Genomic DNA, 20,022 nt, shown 5'->3' with positions numbered 1-20,022 from the left:
GTGAGTATAGGAATAGGAGGATAGAGCAGATGAATGCATGGCTGAAGAGATGGTGCAGGACAGAGGGCTTTAGTTTTCTGGATCACTGGGTTTGTTTCTGGTGAAGGTGGGACCTATACGAGTTGGACGGGTTGCACCTGAATCGGAACGGGACTAACATCCTTGCTGGGAGGTTTGCAAATGCTGTTGCGGGTGGGAGGGGTGGGGGGGTTTATACTAATTTGGCAGGGGATGGAATACAGAGTGGAGGTACAGTAGGGGGTGATGCACAGCCAAATATAGAAGAGAAACTAAGTCAGTCTGGAAGGCAGAGCAAATATAGACCTGTTAAGGCACAAGCGAATAATGCAAGGCTGGATTGCATCTATTTTAACGCAAGGAGTCTTACAAGTGAGGCAGATGAATTGAGGGATAAAAACAAGAAATGCTGGAATACTCAGCAAGTCTGGCAGCATCTGTGGAGAGAGAAGCAGAGTTAACGTTTCAGGTCAGTGACCCTTCTTCAGAACTGAATTGAGGGCATTGATTAGCACATGGGAATATGATGATATTGCTCTCACAGAGACATGATGAGAGAAGGGCAGGACTAGCAGCTCAATATTCCAGGATTTCGAATCTTCAGGCGTGACTGGGGGTGGGGGGGCGGGGTATGTAAGAGAGGAGGTGGCATTGCACTGTTGATCAAGGAGTCAATTACTGCAGTAAGGAGGAATGATATCTTAGAAGGTTCCTCAAATAAGGCCATATGGGTAGAACTTAAAAACAAAAAGGCAGCAATCACTTGGCCTGGAGTGTACTACAGGCCTCCAAATAATCAGAGAGAGATAGAGGAGCAGATATGCAGGCAAATCTCAGAGGTGTAAAAATAGTAGGGTAATAATAGTAGGCAATTTCAACTTCCCCAATATTAACTGGGATAGTCTTAGTGCAGAAGGCTTAAAGGGGACAGAATTCTCAAAGTGCACAGAGGAGACCTTTTTGAGGCAGCACGTAGAAAGTCCTAGAAGAGAAGGGACGTTACTGGACCTAATCCTAGGGAATGAGGCCGGACAAGTGGTAGAAGTGTCAGTGGGGGAGCATTTCGGGGATTGTGACCATAATTCTGTAAGATTTAAGGTAATTATGGGAAAGGACGAAGATGGACCGGATGTAAAGGTACTGAATTGGGGGAAGGTCGATTTCAATATGATGCAGTAGGATCTGGCCAAAGTGGACCGGGAGCAGCTATTTGTAGGAAAGTCTACATCAGACCAGTGCGAGCCATTCAAAAAGGAAATAGTGTGTGTTCAGGGCCATCATATTCCCATAAAGGTGAAGGGTAGCACCAATAAGTCCAGGGAACCCTGGATGTCAAGAGATATAGAGGATTGGATAAGGAAAAAAAAGGAGGCTTATGGCAGACTCAGAGGGCTGAAAACAGCGGAGGTCCTAGTGTATAGAAAGTGTAGGGGGGCACTTAAAGTAATTAGGAGAGCGAAGAGGGGACATGAAAAAACACTGGCGGGCAAGATTATGGAAAATCGCAAGGCATTTTCTAAGTATATTAAGGGTAAGAGGATAACCAGGGAAAGAGTAGGGCCCATTAAGGACCAAAGTGGCAATTTGCGTGTGGAGCCGGAAGACGTAGGTGAGGTTTTAAATGATTACATCTGTGTTCAGTATGGAGAAGGACAATGTAAGTGTAGAGATCAGGGAGGAGGTTTGTGATACACTCTAACAAATTAGTCTTGAAAAGGAGAAGGTATTAGGGGCTTAAGCGGGCTTAAAAGTGGATAAATTTCGAGGCCCAGATAAGATGTATCCCAGGCTGTTATGTGAGGCAAGGGAGGAGATAGCAGGGGCTCTAACACACATTTTCAAATCCTCTCCGACCACAGGAGAGGTGCCAGAGGACTGGCGGACAGCGAATGTGGTACCATTATTCAAGAAGGGTAGCAGGGATAAACCAGGTAATTACAGGCCAGTGAGTCTAACATTGAAAAAAATTCTGAGTGATAAGATTAATCTCCACTTGGAGAGGCAGGGATTAATCAAGAAAAGTCAGCATGGCTTTGTCAAGGGGATGTCATGTCTAACAAACTTGATTGAATTGTTCGAGGAGGTAACCAGATGTGTAGATGAGAGTAAAGCAGTTTATGTAGTCTACATGGACTTCAATAAAGCCTTTGATAAGGTCCCGCATGGGAGATTGGTTAGGAAGGTAAGAGCCCATAGGATCCAGGGCAATTTGGCAAATTAGATCCAAAATTGGGTTAGTGGCAAGAGGCAGAAGGTGATTGTCGAGGGTTGTTTTTGTGATTAGAAGCCTGTGACCAGTGGTGTACTGCAGCGATCGGTCCTGGGACCCTTGCTGTTTGTGGTCTATATTAATGATTTAGACGTGAATATAGGAGGTATGATCAGTAAGTTCGCAGATAACACGAAAATTGGTGTCGTAGATAGTGAGGAGGAAAGCCTTTGATTACAGGACGATACAGGTGGGCTGGTAAGATGGGCAGAGCAGTGGCAAATGGAATTTAATCCTGAGAAGTGTGAGGCGATGCATTTTGGGAGGACTAACAAGGCAAGGGAATATACAATGGGTGGTAGGACGCTAGAAAGTACAGAGGGATCTTGGTGTACTTGTCCATAGATCACTGAAGGCAGCAGCACAGGTAGATATGGTGGTTAGGAAGGCATATGAGATACTTGCCTTTATTAGCCGAGGCATAGAATATAAGAGCAGGGAGGTTTTGATGGAGCTATATAAAACGCTAGTTCGGCCACAGCTGGAGTACTGTGTACAGTTCTGGTCGCCACACTATAGGAAGGATGTGATTGCACTGAAGAGGATGCAGAGGAGATTCACCAGGATGTTGCCTAGGCTGGAGCATTTCAGCTATGAAGAGAGACTGGATAGACTGAGGTTTATTTTCCTTAGAGCAGAGGAGGCTGATGGGAGACCTGATTGAGGTAGACAAAATTATGAGGTGCATATATAGGGTAGATAGGAAGAAACATTTTCTCTTAGCAGAGGTGTCAATAACCAGGGGGCATAGATTTAAGTTAAGGGGCAGGAGGGTTAGAGGGGATTTGAGGAAAATAAATTTCACCCAGAGGGTGGTTGGAATCTGGAACACACTGCATGAAGGGGTGGTAGAGATAGGAATCCTCACAACATTTAAGTAGTATTTAGATGAGCACTTGAAACACCATAGTGTACAAGGCTACGGGCCAAGTGCTGGGAAATGGGGTTAGAATGAGGTGCTCGATGGCCGTCACTGACGCGATGGGCCGAAGGGCCTGTTACTGTGCTGTATAACTGTAACTTTCTATACGTGGTCGCCTAAGACACATCAAGTGTCCTGAAGTTCCCCCATGGCGCAAGAATTTAGCAAGCAACAGGTCGCAGCTGCCCATCCACGATCTAAAAAAAATCTATTCCCTTTTTAAACAATCTATTTAGTTTTAAACTGTTTAAACCTGTTTAAACTAACAATTTTAATTAATATCTCTACTCCTGCTCTGTGCTTATACTCTTACTACAACACTTACTGTTACACTACCCGATTGCTCCTAATTTGAACCAATACCCTAGTTTAGAGAGAAAAGAGAAAAATACTCACCAATCACTTAACATCTACCCTGTGATGTCACACTGTGATTTACCCTAGAACGCAGTCTGTTGGCACCTCACTCTTGGCTCTGCTCCTTTATCCTGCTGCAGGTCTTGCTGTGCTCCCTGCCAAGCCTGCTCCTTTATCCTGCCACTGGTCTCACTGTGCTCCCTCTCAGGCCTGCTCCTTTATCCTGCCGCTGGTCTCGCTGTACTCTCAATAAAGATTATTCTTTAAAAATAATAAAATTGCTTCCTCACTTGCATAAAAAGAGGGAAGTTTTGATCGTCAATTTTGTTTTCACTGAGAAATTAATAATGTATTTTCAATTAATTCACCTTCCGTCAATTAATGTTTTATCTCAGTTGCTTACACTCAGTTGATGAATTTCAGATCTAAGCTGAGTCACCAAATGGAACAGCAACAAAAACATCTTGTATTTATATAAATCACCATTAATGTAGGAAAGTCCACATACATCAGAAAGTGTGCTATGAATGCATAAAGCATAATATCGATTTTTATGCTAAAGTAACTTGTTTCAGCTCTGCTTTCTTTGCAAACCTAACATATTCTGAGCAGTCAGGCTACTAGGACAAGTCTGTTGAGGAAGTATGTTGTGTATAATTGAATAGCCAGTAAGAAAATAATAGCTTTTTGATGTTTTGTGGTGTAATTATGCAATACCAAAATAATGTGATGAGGCAGAAATATAATTTATTTTAGAAAGGCGATAAGTAACACTAAGTGAAATATTTAAGTACGGCAGAAATAGAAGTGTGCCCGAAATATTGTGCATAAGAAAGTTTTCTTGAGCAGAAACGACGAAGCGATAATCTTTATTTACATTTGACATTGCTAATTTACTTGGAGAACTTTTAAAAGATCAAACATCAAAGCAGAAAATGAGATATTTAAGATTCTGTTCTGTTGTTTCTCACGTGGATGTGATGGCTAAAATATGTGTTTTTCTATGTCTCTTTCTCCTACACTTTGATTATTTTGAATTGTAAAAAGGCAGAGGTACTAACCAGGCATGCATGGTACTCCATTGCCACCCCTCTCTAATACTCCTATGCTTCCATTGTATAATTTCCCTTGAGCTCAAAATCTAGGCTGACACTCCGGTCCAGAACTGAATGAATGATGCACTATTGGAGGTGCCATTAAACCAAGTCCCCAAGGCCCCATCGCTTTTTCCCACCTTCTCACGCTCGCCTCACCCCCAAAGCTGGATGTAAAAGATCCCATGACAATATTTTGAAGGTCAGGTGTCCTGACCAATATTACTGAAGCAGATTGTATGGTCATTATCACATTGCTCTTTGTGAGACCTTACTGTGCACAAATTTCTACATTGCAACAGTGATACGTTGCAAAAGTACTTAATTGGTTGTAAAACACTTTAGGAAATCCTGAGGTTATGAAAGGTGCTACTTAAATGCAACTCAGTCTTACTTTTCTTTCACATAGGAAGATATGGTAGAGACTTGGGTGGCTCAATTTGAAAGTAAAACTTCTAAATATTTTAACAAATGCAATGTATACACTAATGAAATTATCAAAAAAACCAAAAATTCAGTGATAATTTGTATGCATTTCTCCTAAGGTTTTGCTGATAGAATAAAATAACAACACAGTACAAGATGTTTAAATGGTTAGAATCCTCCAAGTACTGTCCCTTATTCTTACTGCCATGGAACTCTGAATGTTCTATGTTTGACCAGATCAGCCATCCCCCCTACTAAATCAACTTGACAAGCCTTGTTCAATTAAGCAACCATTTTTAGATGTAATTCTCAGCATCACCCTGCCTCTTTGTTCCGTTTATTTTTATTAACTATTTAGCATGGCATCTACAATGATTTCTCAGTATTAACATATACAAATAACATTTGTGAAGTATTTTGACTTTGCTAAAATTTTCAAACACACCAGCTTTCCTGTTGATGCTTTGGCCATACAGTGCACAAATTAAAAGGATAAATTTCAGTAATTCTTGCACAGTTAGAGATGAATCCAACCTATAAGCTCTGCAGGCACACCCACATTACTAGATTTTAAAAATAAACGCCTAATTAGTTTGATACAGATTAGGGTTTTACATGGACAATGCAATTGGTGGAAGCCAGGCTGAGAACAAAGTGCAATGATTGCAACAACTTGCGTTTATTGTAGTGCCTTTAATGTAGTAAAATACCCGAAGGTGCATTATAGGAATGATTCTTAAACATGACACTGGGCCACATGAGATATTAGGACAAGTGGAGGTAGGTTTTAAGAATCATTCTAAAGGAAGAGAAAGAGTCGGAGAGGCTAGGGGAGAGCGTTCCAGAGCTTTAGACCTAGGCAACTGAAAAAACGGCTGTCAGTGGAGGAGCAAAGAAAATCAAGGCTGCATAAGAGCACAGAATATCTTGGAGACTTGTCATGCTGGAGTAGTTTACAGAGCTAGGGAGGGATTTCAAAACCCAGATGAGAAGTTTAAAAATGAGACGTTGCTGGATCAGGAGCCAAAGTAGGTTAGCAAGCACATGGGTAGTGGATGCACAGGACTTGGTGCGAGTTAGGATAAGGGCAGCAGAGTTTTGGGTGAGCTCAAGTTTATGAAGGGTGCATAATGGGAGGCGGGCCAGGAGATCATCGGAATAGTTGAGTCGAGAGGTAACTGATAGGAACGAGTGCTTTAGCAGCAAATGAACTGAGGCAGAGCTGAAGTGGGTGATGTTGCAGAGCTAGAAGTAGGTGGTCTTATTGATGGAGTGGATATGGGGTTGGAAGCTCATCTTGGTCAAATAGGACACGAAGATTGCAAACAGCCTAGTTCAGCCTCAGACCATGATCAGGGAAAGGGTTGCAAGTGGTGGCTAGGGAACAGAGTTTGTGACAAAGATTGAAGGCAATGTTTTCAATCTTCTCAATATTTAGTTGGAGGATATTCTTGCTCATCCAGTACTGGCTGCCGAACAAGCAGTGTGATTGATAAACCAGAGATGGTGGAGGGGTCGAGCTATGTGGTGGTGAGGTTTAGCTGGGTGTCATCAGTGTACATGTGGAACCTGATGTGTTTTCAGTAATGTCGCCGAGCGAGAGCATTTGGATGGGAAATACGAGGGGCCAAGGATAAATCATTGGTGTACTTCTGAGGTAAGGATGCAGGAGTGGGAAGCAAAGCCATTGCAGGTGATTCTCTGGCTACAGCTGGATAGATGAGAATGAAACCATAAGATGCAGTGCCACCCAGCTGGATGCCAGTGGAGATGTGTTTGAGGAAGATGGTATGATCAACTGTATCAAAGGCTGCAGACAAGTCAAAGATTGTTTATCTTTGTCACAGTGACATAGGATGTAATTGTGACTTTGGAAAAGGCTGTTTCAGTGCAGTGGCAAGGGTAGAAACTTGATTGGAGTTGTTCAACTCTGGGGTTGCTGGAAAGGAGGGTATGGAGTTAGATGGCAAAAACATGGTCACAGACTTTGGAGAGGAAAAGGAGTTTGGAAATTGAGCGGTAGTTTGCAAAGACAGAGAGGTAGAGAGTGTTTTCTTTTAACTAAATTAATCTAAGAGTGCTGGATAGTGGTTCTTTTACATACAAACAAGCCCTGTAGCCACAACACCTTTACTGAAGTCTAAGAAAAACAATGAGAAAAAATAAGAGCCGGAATTTCCTTGATCAGTGTACATTTTTCAGTCTAGGTGGCTGCTACAAGAAAGGTGGCATAAATCCAATTTTCAGTCACCATTGACTTGAGTGGGCAGCAGAGCTTTGATCAATTTTGCATCGCTTCGATGAAGGTATTGGTATTCAAGGAAATTAAAGTGCAGTTTAAATGACAGCGCACCTCACTTATTCATAGTTTCCTGGGACTTTATTGGTCTAAAACGAACCAACATCCTAGATGTTGTCATGCACAGTGGCGCAGTGGTTAGCACCGCAGCCTCACAGTTCCAGCGACCCGGGTTCAATTCTGGGTACTGCCTGTGTGGAGTTTGCAAGTTCTCCCTGTGTCTGCGTGGGTTTTCTCCGGGTGCTCCGGTTTCCTCCCACAAGCCAAAAGACTTGCAGGTTGGTAGGTAAATTGGCCATTATAAATTGCCACTAGTATAGGTAGATGGTAGGGAAATGTAGGGACAGGTGGGGATGTGGTAGGAATATGGGATTAGTGTAGGATTAGTATAAAATGGGTGGTTGATGGTCGGCACAGACTCGGTGGGCCCGAAGGGCCTGTTTCAGTGCTGTATCTCTAAACTAAAACATGTGCCATTCTAGTGGGACAAGACTCTAGGAAATCCTGGGCCAATGTTGAAATACAAAGCACCAGTCATAGACCTGAATAAGGTAGCATGGATAATGCATGGCATCTGCAGTATAGATATAACTTATGGAAGATAAATAAAGCAAACTCTGGTTTTCTGCACTGCCATTCACATTTTAACTTTCTTTCATTAAAAATTTCACTGGTCAATCTACTTCTATTTCCTCCTGTAACCCTTCCTATCCTACCTCTTATTCATTTCTCATTTTCCTGTGACTTCTGTCTTCCTGCAGAAGTAATGTTCAGTCGTCTGTCTCAAACAGCTATTCCCTTTTGCTAGATTGAGTCTTGAAAATCTTGTTTTAAGATCTTTTGTAATGTTAATGTAATGTAAATTCTATAGGTCATGCCTGGTCTCGGCCACCCTTTCTACAGGCCTTAATACATGTCCTGTGATTCTCCTCAGCACAGCCCTGTACTTCTCATCTTAGTTTATATGATCTTTCATCATTATTGTTGTAAATCATAATTTTGCCATGTGTATTTGACTTTTATTTTCCACACATTGTTGCTTCTGCTGTATATACAAATTACCAGAAATATGTTCTAAACGAAAAAATTGTCTGGCAACTGGATGTCAGAGAGTAGAGCTTTGTGCATTTGTTTGAATGCTCGAAGTTCTGCCGCTCTGTTTGACAGCAGTATGCCTAGTCTACTCACATCTTCATGAAAATGGAATTGATGCAATTGATGCAATTTAAAATCAGCATTAATGACATTTGCAAACGAGAAAGCTTTTTTATTTTAGAACAGTCTCTTATTGAGCTGACTTCAATATTTAGGTTCCTAAAGCATTCTTGAGTTTATATTTAAGTTTTTCTGAAGAAAGGTGTTTTAAATAGTGGTATAATTTGTGGAATCTTAAAAGTTACTTGTTTTCCACTACCACACCTTGGACACTCAGAAGGCACAGTGTGTAAGGATTCTGACCTCTCATCAGTGGGATCAGCTTTTGGATTTAGTCCAAACTGCTGGATAAGAGTCACAGCTGACAGGAAGGGTGTTGATTGAAATTAATTTCAGACACCTTCACCCAAGATCACAGCTTAGAATTGTCAGTGTCACTAGAAAGGCCAGCAAAATGGAGGTGTCAGTGCTATAGGTGCTCTTTCATGGTTTTAGCTGAGATCCACTGTTTGAACTGTGTGGAAGAACTTTACCCTGTATCTAACTTGCTGCTTTTGTTTGGTACACTGGCTGTGTCCAAAATGTGGGAGGTTCTTGCATGTTCCTAAACAGCGGAACAAAAATATTGACCCAAATGTATTTGGTAAACTGCCCCAACCAGTTGGTATTGAGGCTTTTTGTTTGAAACATAGTTGCAATTCCTTTTCAATCACCAAAATGAATGAATCCTCAGAATAAAATATACCTTGGCAGCGATGAGAAACATATCAGTAGAATAAGTAAGCTGCAAAAGGCCACAAAGAACTAGATGCAGCAAGAAAAAAATGATGGGGAATTAAACATATTGATGTAGATTACTTTGCCTGGTTGCTTTACTTTAGCTCGCTAAAAATTTGCTTCATACTATAGCTGAGTACACATGCGAACATAAAAGGAACAAAAATAGGGGAAGAAGAAGGCCATTTTGTCCGTTGAGCCTGCTCCGCCATTCAATAAGATTACGGCTGATCTTTTACCTCAACTCCACCTTCCCATACTATCCCCATATCCCTTGGTACCCAAATTTTGTTGACCTCTATCTTCAATATATTCAAGGACTGAGCATCCATGGTTCTCTAGGTTCTCTCTCACAGCCCTTTGAGTGGAAAAGTTTCTCTTCATCTCAGTCCTAAATCGCCAACTCCTTATTCTGAGACTGACCCTGTGTTCTAGATTCCCCAGTCAGGGTAAAGATTTTCTCAGCATCTATGCTGTCAAGCCCCTTAAGAATTTTATATGTTTCAATTAAATAACCTCTTATTCTAAACTCCAAGGAATAAAGGCCTAGTCTACTCAATCTCTCCTCATAGGACAATCCTCTTATCCCAGGAGCCAGTCCAGTGAACCTTCATTGCATTCCCTCTAGGGCAAGCACATCCTTCCTTGAATAAGGAAGTGAACATTTCCACTTACAGTAAGCTTCTTTATATGCGTGTTTGCATCAATAGAATTTTTTTTCCAATTTCTCTAAATTTTATGTAATTTTATCATTTTAAGTAGTGTTCATCATTGTTCACTTTTCCTTTTGTAGGCATTTGGCAAGTGTGGATCATTGAAAAATTGTAGTATATCAAAGAAGAAGGACAGGACAGGTGAAGATTTCTTGTGCATTTCACTTTTCGGTGTATTAACTTGCTCTCAAACTTCAGAGTTTGATGAATAATTTTTCATTTTTAATGCTGTCTGATCTAGTATCTTTGTCTAGTTGGTTTCATGTAATGCTTATGACTTCTAATATGAATTGAGGTACTCCATGCCAAACACTTTTTTAAAATCATCTCAATGTGGAAGGTCGCTTTACTTGAAAAGCACCAATGAAAGAAAAAGACTTGCATTTATATAGCGCTTTTCATGACCACCGGATGTCTCAAAGCGCTTTACAGGAAATGAAGTGTCGTCACTGTTGTAATGCAAGAAATGCAGCAGCCAACATGTGCACAACAAACTCTCACAAATAGCAATGTGATAATGACCAGATAATCTCTTCTTGTGATGTTGATTGAGGGATAAATATTGGCCAGGCCACTGGGGATAACTCCCCTGCTCATCTTCAAAATAGTGTAATGGGATCGTTTACATCTACCCGAGCAGCAAATGGAGCCTTGGTTTAATGTCTCCTCCACAGGACAGCACCTCCAACCATGCAAAACTCCCTCAATACTGCACTGGCGTGTCAACCTTGATTTTTGTGCTGAAGCCCTCGAGTGGGAACTTGAACCCGGAACCTTGTGACTCGGGGACAAGTTTGCTAACAACTGAGCCACGGCTGACAACTGATTGGCCTGTAGTTGCTGGGTTTATCCTTGCACCCTTTTTTGAACAAAGGTGTAACTTTGCAATTCACCAGTCCTCTGGCACCACCCCAGTGTCTCAGGACAGTTGCAAAATTATGGCCAGTGCCTCCACAATTTCCTGCCTTGCTGCCCTGAGTATCCTCGGGTGCATCCCATCTGGTCCTGGTGACTTATCCACTTTAAGAACAGCGAGCCTTTCTAATACCTCCTCTTGATCAATTTTTATCCTGTCCGTGTCTATACCATAAAAGACTTTGAGTCATAGAGTCGTACAGCATAGAAACAGGCCTATCGGACTACCGCGTCCATGCCGACCATAATGCCTATCTATACTAATCCCACCTACCTGCATTAATTCCATATCCCTCTATGCCTTGCTCATTCAAGTACCTGTCCAGATGCCTCTTAAATGTTGCTACTGTTCCTGCCTCCACCACCTCCTCTGGCAGCTTATTCCAGATACCCACTATTCTTTGTGTGAAAAATTTACCCCTTTGATCCCCTTTAAACCTCCTCCCTCTCACCTTAAATCTCTGCCCTCTAGTTTTAGTCACCCCTACCATGGGAAACAGACTCTGGCTATCTACCCTATCTATGCCTCTCATAATTTTATATACCTCTATCATGTCCCCTCTCAATCTCCTTCGCTCCAGGGAAAACAGACCCAGCCTATCCAATCTGTCTTTATAACTCAAGCCCTCCAAACCAGGCAACATCCTTGTGAATCTTTTCTGCACCCTTTCTAGCTTAATCACATCTTTCCTGTAGTGCGGCGACCAGAACTGCACACAGTACTCCAAATGCAGCCTAACCAACGTTATGTACAACTGTAACATGACGTCCCAACTCTTGTACTCAGTGCCTCAGCCGATGAAGGGAAGCATGCCATATGCCTTCTTCACCACCCTGTCTACCTGTGTTGCCACTTTCAGGGAACTATGTACTTGCACCCCAAGGTCTCTGCTCAAGAACAGTGCCCAGGGCCCTGCCATTCACTGTATATGTCCTGCCCTGGTTTAACTTCCCAAAATGCATCACTTCGCACTTGTCTGCGTTAAATTCCATTTGCCAATCCCTTGCCCACTTTCGCAGTTTATCTATATCCTGTTGTAACCTTAGACAACCACCTTCACTGTCCACTATACCACCAATTTTGGTGTCATCTGCAGACTTACTAATCATGCCCCCTACATTCACATCCAAGTCATTAATATAAATGACAAAGAACAGAGGGCCCAGCACCGATCCCTGCGGCACACCACTGGTCACCGGCCTCCAATCTGAAAAACAACCCTCCATGATCACCCTCTGCCTCCTATCACCAAGCCAATTTTGTATCCAATTGGCTAGTTCACCCTGGATCCCATGTGTTCGAACCTTCTGGACCAGCCTGCCATGCGGGACCTTGTCAAAAGCCTTGCTAAAATGCATGCGGACAACGTCCATCACCCTGACTGCGTCAATCCTCTTGGTCAGCTCCTCGAAAACTTAATCAAATTCGTGAGACATGATTTCCCACGCACAAAGCCATTCTGATTAATCAGACCATGCCTTTCCAAATGCGTATAAATCCTGTCTCTCAGAATCCCTTCCAATAACTTTCCCACCACTGATGTAAGGCTGTAGTTCCCTGGCTTATCCCTGCTGCCCTTCTTAAATAAAGGCACAACATTAGCTATCCTCCTGTCTTCCGGTACCTCACCCGTGGCTAACGATGATACAAAAATCATGTTAGTTGCTGATCTCTTATACTCTCTCTTTGCCTCTCTCATTGAGCTTTTGAAGTATTTGTAATGGTGAGATAAAAATTATACTCCAATTATTTATCTAATAGAAGTATGGATTTAAAAAAACCTTCTTGTTCTACTTACAGAACTAGTGAAAACTTAGCTTCATTATCCCTGTAATGCTTGAAAAGTCCATGAATTTACATTCAAGATCAGTTAAACATAATTCTTGAGTACCGGTTTTTGAAGCACAAGATATATTTACACTGTCTAATGTTACATTCTGAAATTTTGCAGCTATAAATACTGTTTTGCTTTCAATGCTGGCAGAAAGCAGATTAAGATTCAGGGTGCAAGTGTTGGAATGTATGTTCATACAGTATTTTGTACAAAATTGATTTCTTCAAGCACGAGCAAAAAACGGGGAGACGGGTTGAGGGGGTGGGGAGAGGGAGATGGAGTGGGGGGGTGGCGGGAGAGAATCAGAGTCATTTACTGACAGCACAGAAGGAGGCCATTCTGTCCATCAAGCCCATGCCGGCTCTCCACGGAGCTATGCAGTCAGTCCCGCTTCCTGGCTCAATCCTTGTAGCCCTGCAAGTCTATTTCTCTCAGGTGCCCATCCAACTTCCTCTTGAAGTCATTGATCTTCCACCACTCTTGTGCGCATCGATTTTCAGGTCATTACCACCTGCTGTGTAAAAAAAGTGCTTCCTCATATTCGCCCTGCGTCTTTTCCACAAAACTTTCAATCTGTGTCCCCTAGTCCTAGAGGGGAGAGGGGAGGGAAGAGCGAACGAGACGCGCGCGCGTGTACACAGTGCGGGGAGAGGGTGAAGAGAGATCAAGGTCTCTCCTGAAAGGTGGACATCTATCCAGAATACTCTGCATCGCTACATCAAGTGTGCAGACAGAGGTTGACTACTTATTAAAGCAAAAACAATGCCAGGTATGTTACTAAATCAGTTTTCAAAATAGTGATGAGAAAGTAAGCCAATAAATTACCCAAAAAGGTTGGACAATCCTGCTCTAACAGGTCTCAGTTATACACACTAATCATCCAGTGGTTGGCTTATTTCCAGCATGGAAACCTGCATGATGTAAATGATGAGTAGCTACGTAGCAAACTGGTAATCTCTAGTTACGAATAAACTTCTTGAACTGCTAGGCCGCATTTGAATTTCTGATGCCTTTTGTTTTACAGGTTTTCTTTTATCAATGGGATATGGTTTTGTGGAATATGCAAAGCCAGAGTCTGCCAACAAAGCACTCAAACTGCTGCAGGTAACCAGGCTTGTATTGTGTTTCTGGAACAATATTTCTGGCATCTTCCTTATTTAATGTGCATCAGGTTATGGAGAATATATTAAAATGGTTTTTGTCTCAGTAGAAAATAGTTCAGATTTTAAAATACTTTTTATAACGGTGTACTTGTTAATTTCAACCTTGCTGGCTCTGGTTCTTACTGAAGGCAGGGAATTATAAGATAATATTGCTGGTTAAACTGGCATTTGTAAAGAAAAGCACAGGTGAGAGTTACTAAGGTATGCTCTTAAAATCAAATGATAAAACTGTGTCAAGTTGTTATAGTTTGATATCTAATAATTCACATGTAATTATTCAGCTGAAGGTCCAGGTTAGTGGAAGTAATTTTGCTGAAACACCATACATTGCATAAGAGCAAATACTTGACTGGGAACTGAAATAGTACACACGTATCTGGATTGAGAGAGACATTTGCAAATTATAAGTGACATGAGTTTAAGTCTTTTTCCACAAGTGGGATAAGAATGGTACTTCATTGTTAAATGTTCTATTTGTGCTACAAGTTAACTTTTTAACATTTTTTTTCAAAAAAGCCTCAGTTTTACCAAGGACCTTTAACTATGCAGGGCCTTGTATGTTCATATAGTTATATACATTAACCTTTATATTTGTTCAAATGTGATTGATTATTGCCTAGAAATATTGATTAAAAATGCACATTTATATAGTGCCTTCCAGGGCCTCAGGATGTCCCAAAGTGCTTTAAACCCAATGACGTACTTTGAAAATGAAGTCATTGTTTTCATGCAGGAAAAGCAGCAGCAAATTTGTGCACAGAAAAGTCTCTCAAACAACAATGAGATAATGACCAGTTAATCAGCTGTTTTTTTAAAATTGATGGTGCTAGAATTTTGGCTAAGTACCCCAAGCTAGGGAGAGGGGAAATCAAGTTTATGACTACTTAGTGACTGTTGCTAGGCAGTGCCTGTATTGCTGGGACGAGATTAGGCTTGGCTGTGATGTCCTGCAGTTGAATTGCCTGCCAGCATTCACTATCTAGCCTGAACAGTAATGCTCAAGTTCAGAAAAAAACTTCTACAAGGCAGAAGAGAAAAATGGGTTTTGAGCAGGAGCAAAAGAAACCAGCACCTAATTTCCAGCATCTACTGTATTTTACATTTATTCTGCTAAAGAAACCAAGTTGAGAGAGGGCAGAATCACAGTCTTAGAGAAGACTTTAGAGGAGACAGTGTGCTGGAGAGTTGACAAGGAGTGATGGTAGTTTGGAGGAGGACATGGACTGTGGCATTGTAAATGAGATCCTGTTCGTGAAACATAGAGGTAGGAAAATACAAAAGACAGGATTCGAGTCTAGCCTCATGTTGAAAAAAGATAGATGTAGGCATAGAAATGGGTATTGTTTCTAGAGGTGAAAGAAAACGAGCTGAAGTTTTGTTAAGAGGTCGGGAACTTGGTGCCCAGAACATTTCTGTGTCCCAACTCCGCACTGTGTCAGCGTCGCTGATGTGGCGATATTTTTAAGTGGAAATTAAAATCGCCTAGGTGCAGGTCTGCTGCTCAATTGGAGGCATGGGAAGCATCCTGGAGGTGGGAGCAGGTCACTGAGGGCAATCTTAAGACAAGAAGCAGCCATGACTGGGCTTGCCGTTGCCTGCAGCGATGCAGCACCAGGGAGATTGGAAGGCAGCACCACTAATTGATGTAGTATCAGAGAGGGGGGATCTGTTTTTCCCAGCCTCAGGAAGGAGAAAACCACCAGCGAGACCAAGAGAGCATGGATGTTAGCAGCCGGGGTCCCATGAGAAGAACCTGGGTCCAGTATAGAAAAAGATTCAGTGACCTCTTGCAGTCTGGTAAAGTGAGTGACTAGCAGCACCTGGTTCATTGGGTGCCAACTCTGTAAGCACCAGAAAGCATGCAAGCTGACCTCACAATGTCCATAGCTCTACATCGCATTTTCAGAATAAGTAAACTGTTGCAACACTGAAATGCAGCCATTGTCACATAGGGGATGACATTCAGATGGGGACATAATTGAGGAAAAACATCAGCCCACGTGTATGTCATGTTGGAAGAGATGAGGGAGGGCAGCCTACTCATGAAACTTTCTCCCCTCCTTCTGCAGGAGGAGAGTGTCGATAATAAGTTGGAGATGGCGAGAATGCGAGATGGAGTGGCCCAGCTCCACACACTGACAGCAATGGAGGAGGTGGCGCTGGAGATTGCCAGGGCGGCACAGTGGCGCAGTGGTTAGCACCGCAGCCTCACAGCTCCAGCAACCCGGGTTCAATTCTGGGTACTGCCTGTGTGGAGTTTGCAAGTTCTCCCTGTGTCTGCGTGGGTTTTCTCCGGGTGCGCCGGTTTCCTCCCACAAGCCAAAAGACTTGCAGGTTGGTAGGTAAATTGGCCAGTATAAATTGCCCCTAGTATAGGTAGGTGGTAGGGAAATATAGGGACAGGTGGGGATGTGGTAGGAATATGGGATTAGTGTAGGATTAGTATAAATGGGTGGTTGATGGTCGGCACAGACTCGTTGGGCCGAAGGGCCTGTTTCAGTGCTGTATCTCTAAACTAAACATTGCGGCATTCGCTAGGGGGTGACAAAACAAAAGGCCATGAGCAACAGGGTCATCGCATAGCTCTTTATTGAGGCGAAGAGCATGGAGGAGACTCCTGCCCAATGCAAGCTATGCATCTTAGACCAATGTCTCTGAGGGGTTGGTTGTGCTGGGGCAGTTGTTGAGGAGGAATAGTTCTCTTTACCATTTTCTTGTCTCTCACAGGGCCAGTTGCAGTGCGCACAAAAGTGGACCTGCTGTATTGGCACCAACATGCTTGGTAGGGGTGGGGGCAGGAGCAGGTAGTCCTCAGAACCTGCATCTTCACATTCTACCTCAGCACCTTCCACCAGCACAGAGACACTCACCTTAGTTGGGCCACAGATTAGCATAGAAAGGGGAGCCCTGTGTGAACCTCACAGCATGCACGAGCAGGAGGAGAAGAAAAGTGAAGCAGAGTGACCTGTGGGCAGTTCCCCTTGGAGGACGGAGGACAGACACAGCGATGCTTTGCTGGATGAAGATGCTGGATCTCGACGTCACAGACAAGGAGGGTCTTTCTCGAGAACCAGAAGCAGATAAATTCCTGTTTGTTGGAGTTCCCTGAGGATTTGAGTAACTATGGGCATGCAGTGGAGGAGTCCATGCAGGGCATGTGCTTTGTCTTGACTCAGGGATTTGATCACATGAGCTCCTCCATTGAGAGATTGGGCAACCTGGAGAGCCAAATGCAGCACCTCTTAGTGGGTGCGGAAGCAGTGCACTTTCTGTAGCATTGACTGCTCAATGTTGCTAAAGGCGCAAAAGTGCTCTGAGTGGATGCGAGCTGCATCCCAGTCTGTGGCTGCTTCAAGCATCCAGTGGTGCCAGGAAAGGGCTGAGATGGTCTTAGTGGCAGACAAAGGGGCCACCCCTCAGGGCTCTGATGTCACACTTCGGCCCCTCACCCCCTCTGACTCAGGAGCCATCTGTATGTCAGAACCCTGTGATAGAGGCAGCCCCTTTCATGTCGTACATGCGGCAGCCTGTGGAGGAGCCGTCACGGGCACCTCCAAGACGAGGACAGAAGCCATGGGCACCTCAACTGGTAGCAGAGAGTAGGGAGCAGGCTACCTCCACCTCTTCCTCTGCAAAATGGAGACCACCCCATAGAAGTGTTAGGGAGAGGGAGGCGTCATTCTGTTGAATTCACTTAATGGGCCACCTGGGTGCTATTGTCTGTAACTGTCTTATTTCATTTGCCTCACAACATAACTTTATTTCCCCACTCTTGACAGGTGTGTGTTGATGTCTCATCTCATTGGGGGGACGTTGCATAGTGGGGCAAATGGTGGGGATATGGGCCCTGAGAATGTTGCATGCCCATGCCTTGTGATGTTGAGCATTGATGGATGGAGGAACCCTCTATCTGCCTGTTCATGGCTGCCAATGCCACCTCGCAGTTGAGGGTCATTGCAGTGAAATAGCCCTGTGTGCTGGTAGGTGAGTTGTGAGGTCATTGTGGATCAGAGCACACAGATCCGAGACCATCTGCCTTGGAGAGCATAGCCTCCAACGCCACTGGCGCACTGCCGTTTGCAGGTAGCTGACTTTAGGGCAGAAGACCCGATGTCTTGGGTAGTGCCTTCTTTCCCTTGCTGCCCCCGCTGTGCTCCTCTGGCCCCCTGCTGTCCAGGAGGTTGAATCTGCTGCAGCTCATCCTGGCTGCTCTGTCCAATGTAAGAGTAGCCTGTTCCCATCTGACCTCTCTCAAATGGGTTTGTCCGTCTACCAGAGTTCCCCTGCAAATCCTAGGTCCCCAAGTGGTGCCAGGGCCTCATGTCCCTCTCTGGATTCCTGCCACTCACCACTGAGAAAAGCATGACTTACAGCTTCAGCAGTGGCTTTTCTGTGGCACTTTTGGAGCAGTTGAGCTTTATTTTGGGCCTCTGCATTTCCTTAATCAGCCCTTCCCATAGCCCTCATGACTCCCTGCTGCATTCACAACTTGTGCACCCTGCGGTTCCAGACATGGCGTTCACCACATTCCCTTTCTTTAAAATTTGAAAACTGTTGCTGACAAGCCTGTTAATGGGCTTCACAACGAGCTCAACAGGCACTTAATTGGAAGTGTGTGGGGTTGCCATTCCCTCCTTCCTGGCGTCCCTTTAAAAATGGCTTTGTGTTCCGGAATTGGCGGGACTCAGTATCAACCTCTGAGAATGCGATCTTTAAATCGTGCACACGCCCACTCCCGCCCTCCAGCCAGCTTTAAAAATCCAGCCCAACATTCTTGATAGGAAATCATATATTGGGAGAGAACTGCAGCTGTCCTGAGATGTCATAACCTTTCGTCTAGCGAGTTGCCTTGAGATGGTACTTGTCATGGAGTCATAGAGTTATACAGCACAGAAACAGGCCCTTTGGCCCACTGTGTCCCTGCCGGCCATCAAGACTATCTATTCCAATCCTATTTTCCAGCACTTAGCCCGTAGCCTTGTATGCTATGGCGTTTCAAGTGCTCATCTAAATAATACTTAAATGTTGAGGGTTCCTGCCTCTACCACCCCTTCAGGCTGTGTGTTCCAGATTCCAACCACCCCCTGGGTGAAATTTTTTTCCCTCAAATCCCCTCTAAACCTCCTATCCCTTACCTTAAATCTATGCCCCCTGGTTATTGACCCCTCTGCTAAGGGAAAATGTTTCTTCCTAGCTAACCTATCAATGCCCCTCATAATTTTGTATACCTCAATCAGGTCCCCCTCAGCCTTCTCTGCTCTAAAGAAAATAAACCCTAGCCTATCCAGTCCTTCGATAGCTGAAATGCTCCGGCCCAGGCAACATCCTGGTGAATCTCCTCTGCACCCTCTTCAGTGCAATCACATCCTTCCTATAGTGTGGCGACCAGAGCTGTACACAGTACTTCAGCTGTGGCTTAACTAACGTTTTATACAGCTCCATCGTAACCTCTCTCCTTTTGTATTCTATGCCTCGGCTAATAAAGGCAAGTATCCCATATGCCTTTCCTACCCACCTTATCTACCTGTACTGCTGCCTTCAGTGATCTATGGACAAGTACACCTAGGTCCCTCTGACCCTCTGTACTTCCTAGGGTACTACCATCCATTGTATATTCCCTTGACTTGTTAGTCCTCCCAAAATGCATCACCTCACACTTCTCAGGATTAAATTCCATTTGCCACTGCTCTGCCCATCTTACCAGCCTATCTGTATCGTCCTGTAATCTAAGGTTTTGCTCCTCGCTATTTATGACACTACCAATTTTCATGTCATCTGCGAACTTACTGCTCATACCTCCTATATTTTCATCTAAATCATTAATATACACTACAAACAGCAAGGGGCCCACGACAGATCGCTGCGGTACACCACTGGTCACAGGCTTCCAATCGCAAAAACAATCTTCGACAATTATCCTCTGCTTCCTGCCACTAAGCCAATTTTGGATCCAATTTGCCAAATTGCCCTGGATCCCATGGGCTCTTACCTTCCTAACCAATCTCCCAGGCGGGACCTTATCAAAAGCCTTACTGAAGTCCTTGTAGACTACATCAACTGCTTTACCCTCATCTACACA

At 43.7% G+C, this 20,022-nt stretch overlaps 1 protein-coding gene across 10 annotated transcripts in view; it reads left to right on the top strand.

The window, feature by feature from the left end:
• The window catches only part of rbm19 (RNA binding motif protein 19), a 308,924-nt gene that overhangs the window by 62,407 nt on the left and 226,495 nt on the right, over positions 1–20,022 (top strand). For all 10 annotated transcript variants that reach the window (XR_010977276.1, XR_010977275.1, XR_010977274.1 and 7 more), the window contains exons 18-19: positions 10,111–10,171; positions 13,805–13,884. Coding sequence is in view for 5 of the 10 variants with exons in the window: in XM_068055148.1 (XP_067911249.1) it covers positions 10,111–10,171; positions 13,805–13,884 (141 nt within the window). In the remaining 5 variants the exon portion in view is untranslated. The remainder of the gene's footprint in view (positions 1–10,110; positions 10,172–13,804; positions 13,885–20,022) is intronic.

Source organism: Heterodontus francisci, chromosome 23 (genome assembly GCF_036365525.1).
Source record: "Heterodontus francisci isolate sHetFra1 chromosome 23, sHetFra1.hap1, whole genome shotgun sequence".
Lineage (NCBI taxonomy): Eukaryota > Metazoa > Chordata > Chondrichthyes > Heterodontiformes > Heterodontidae > Heterodontus > Heterodontus francisci.
Note: the sequence above shows the minus strand (reverse complement) of the source record. Positions and strands in the feature narration are given on the sequence as shown.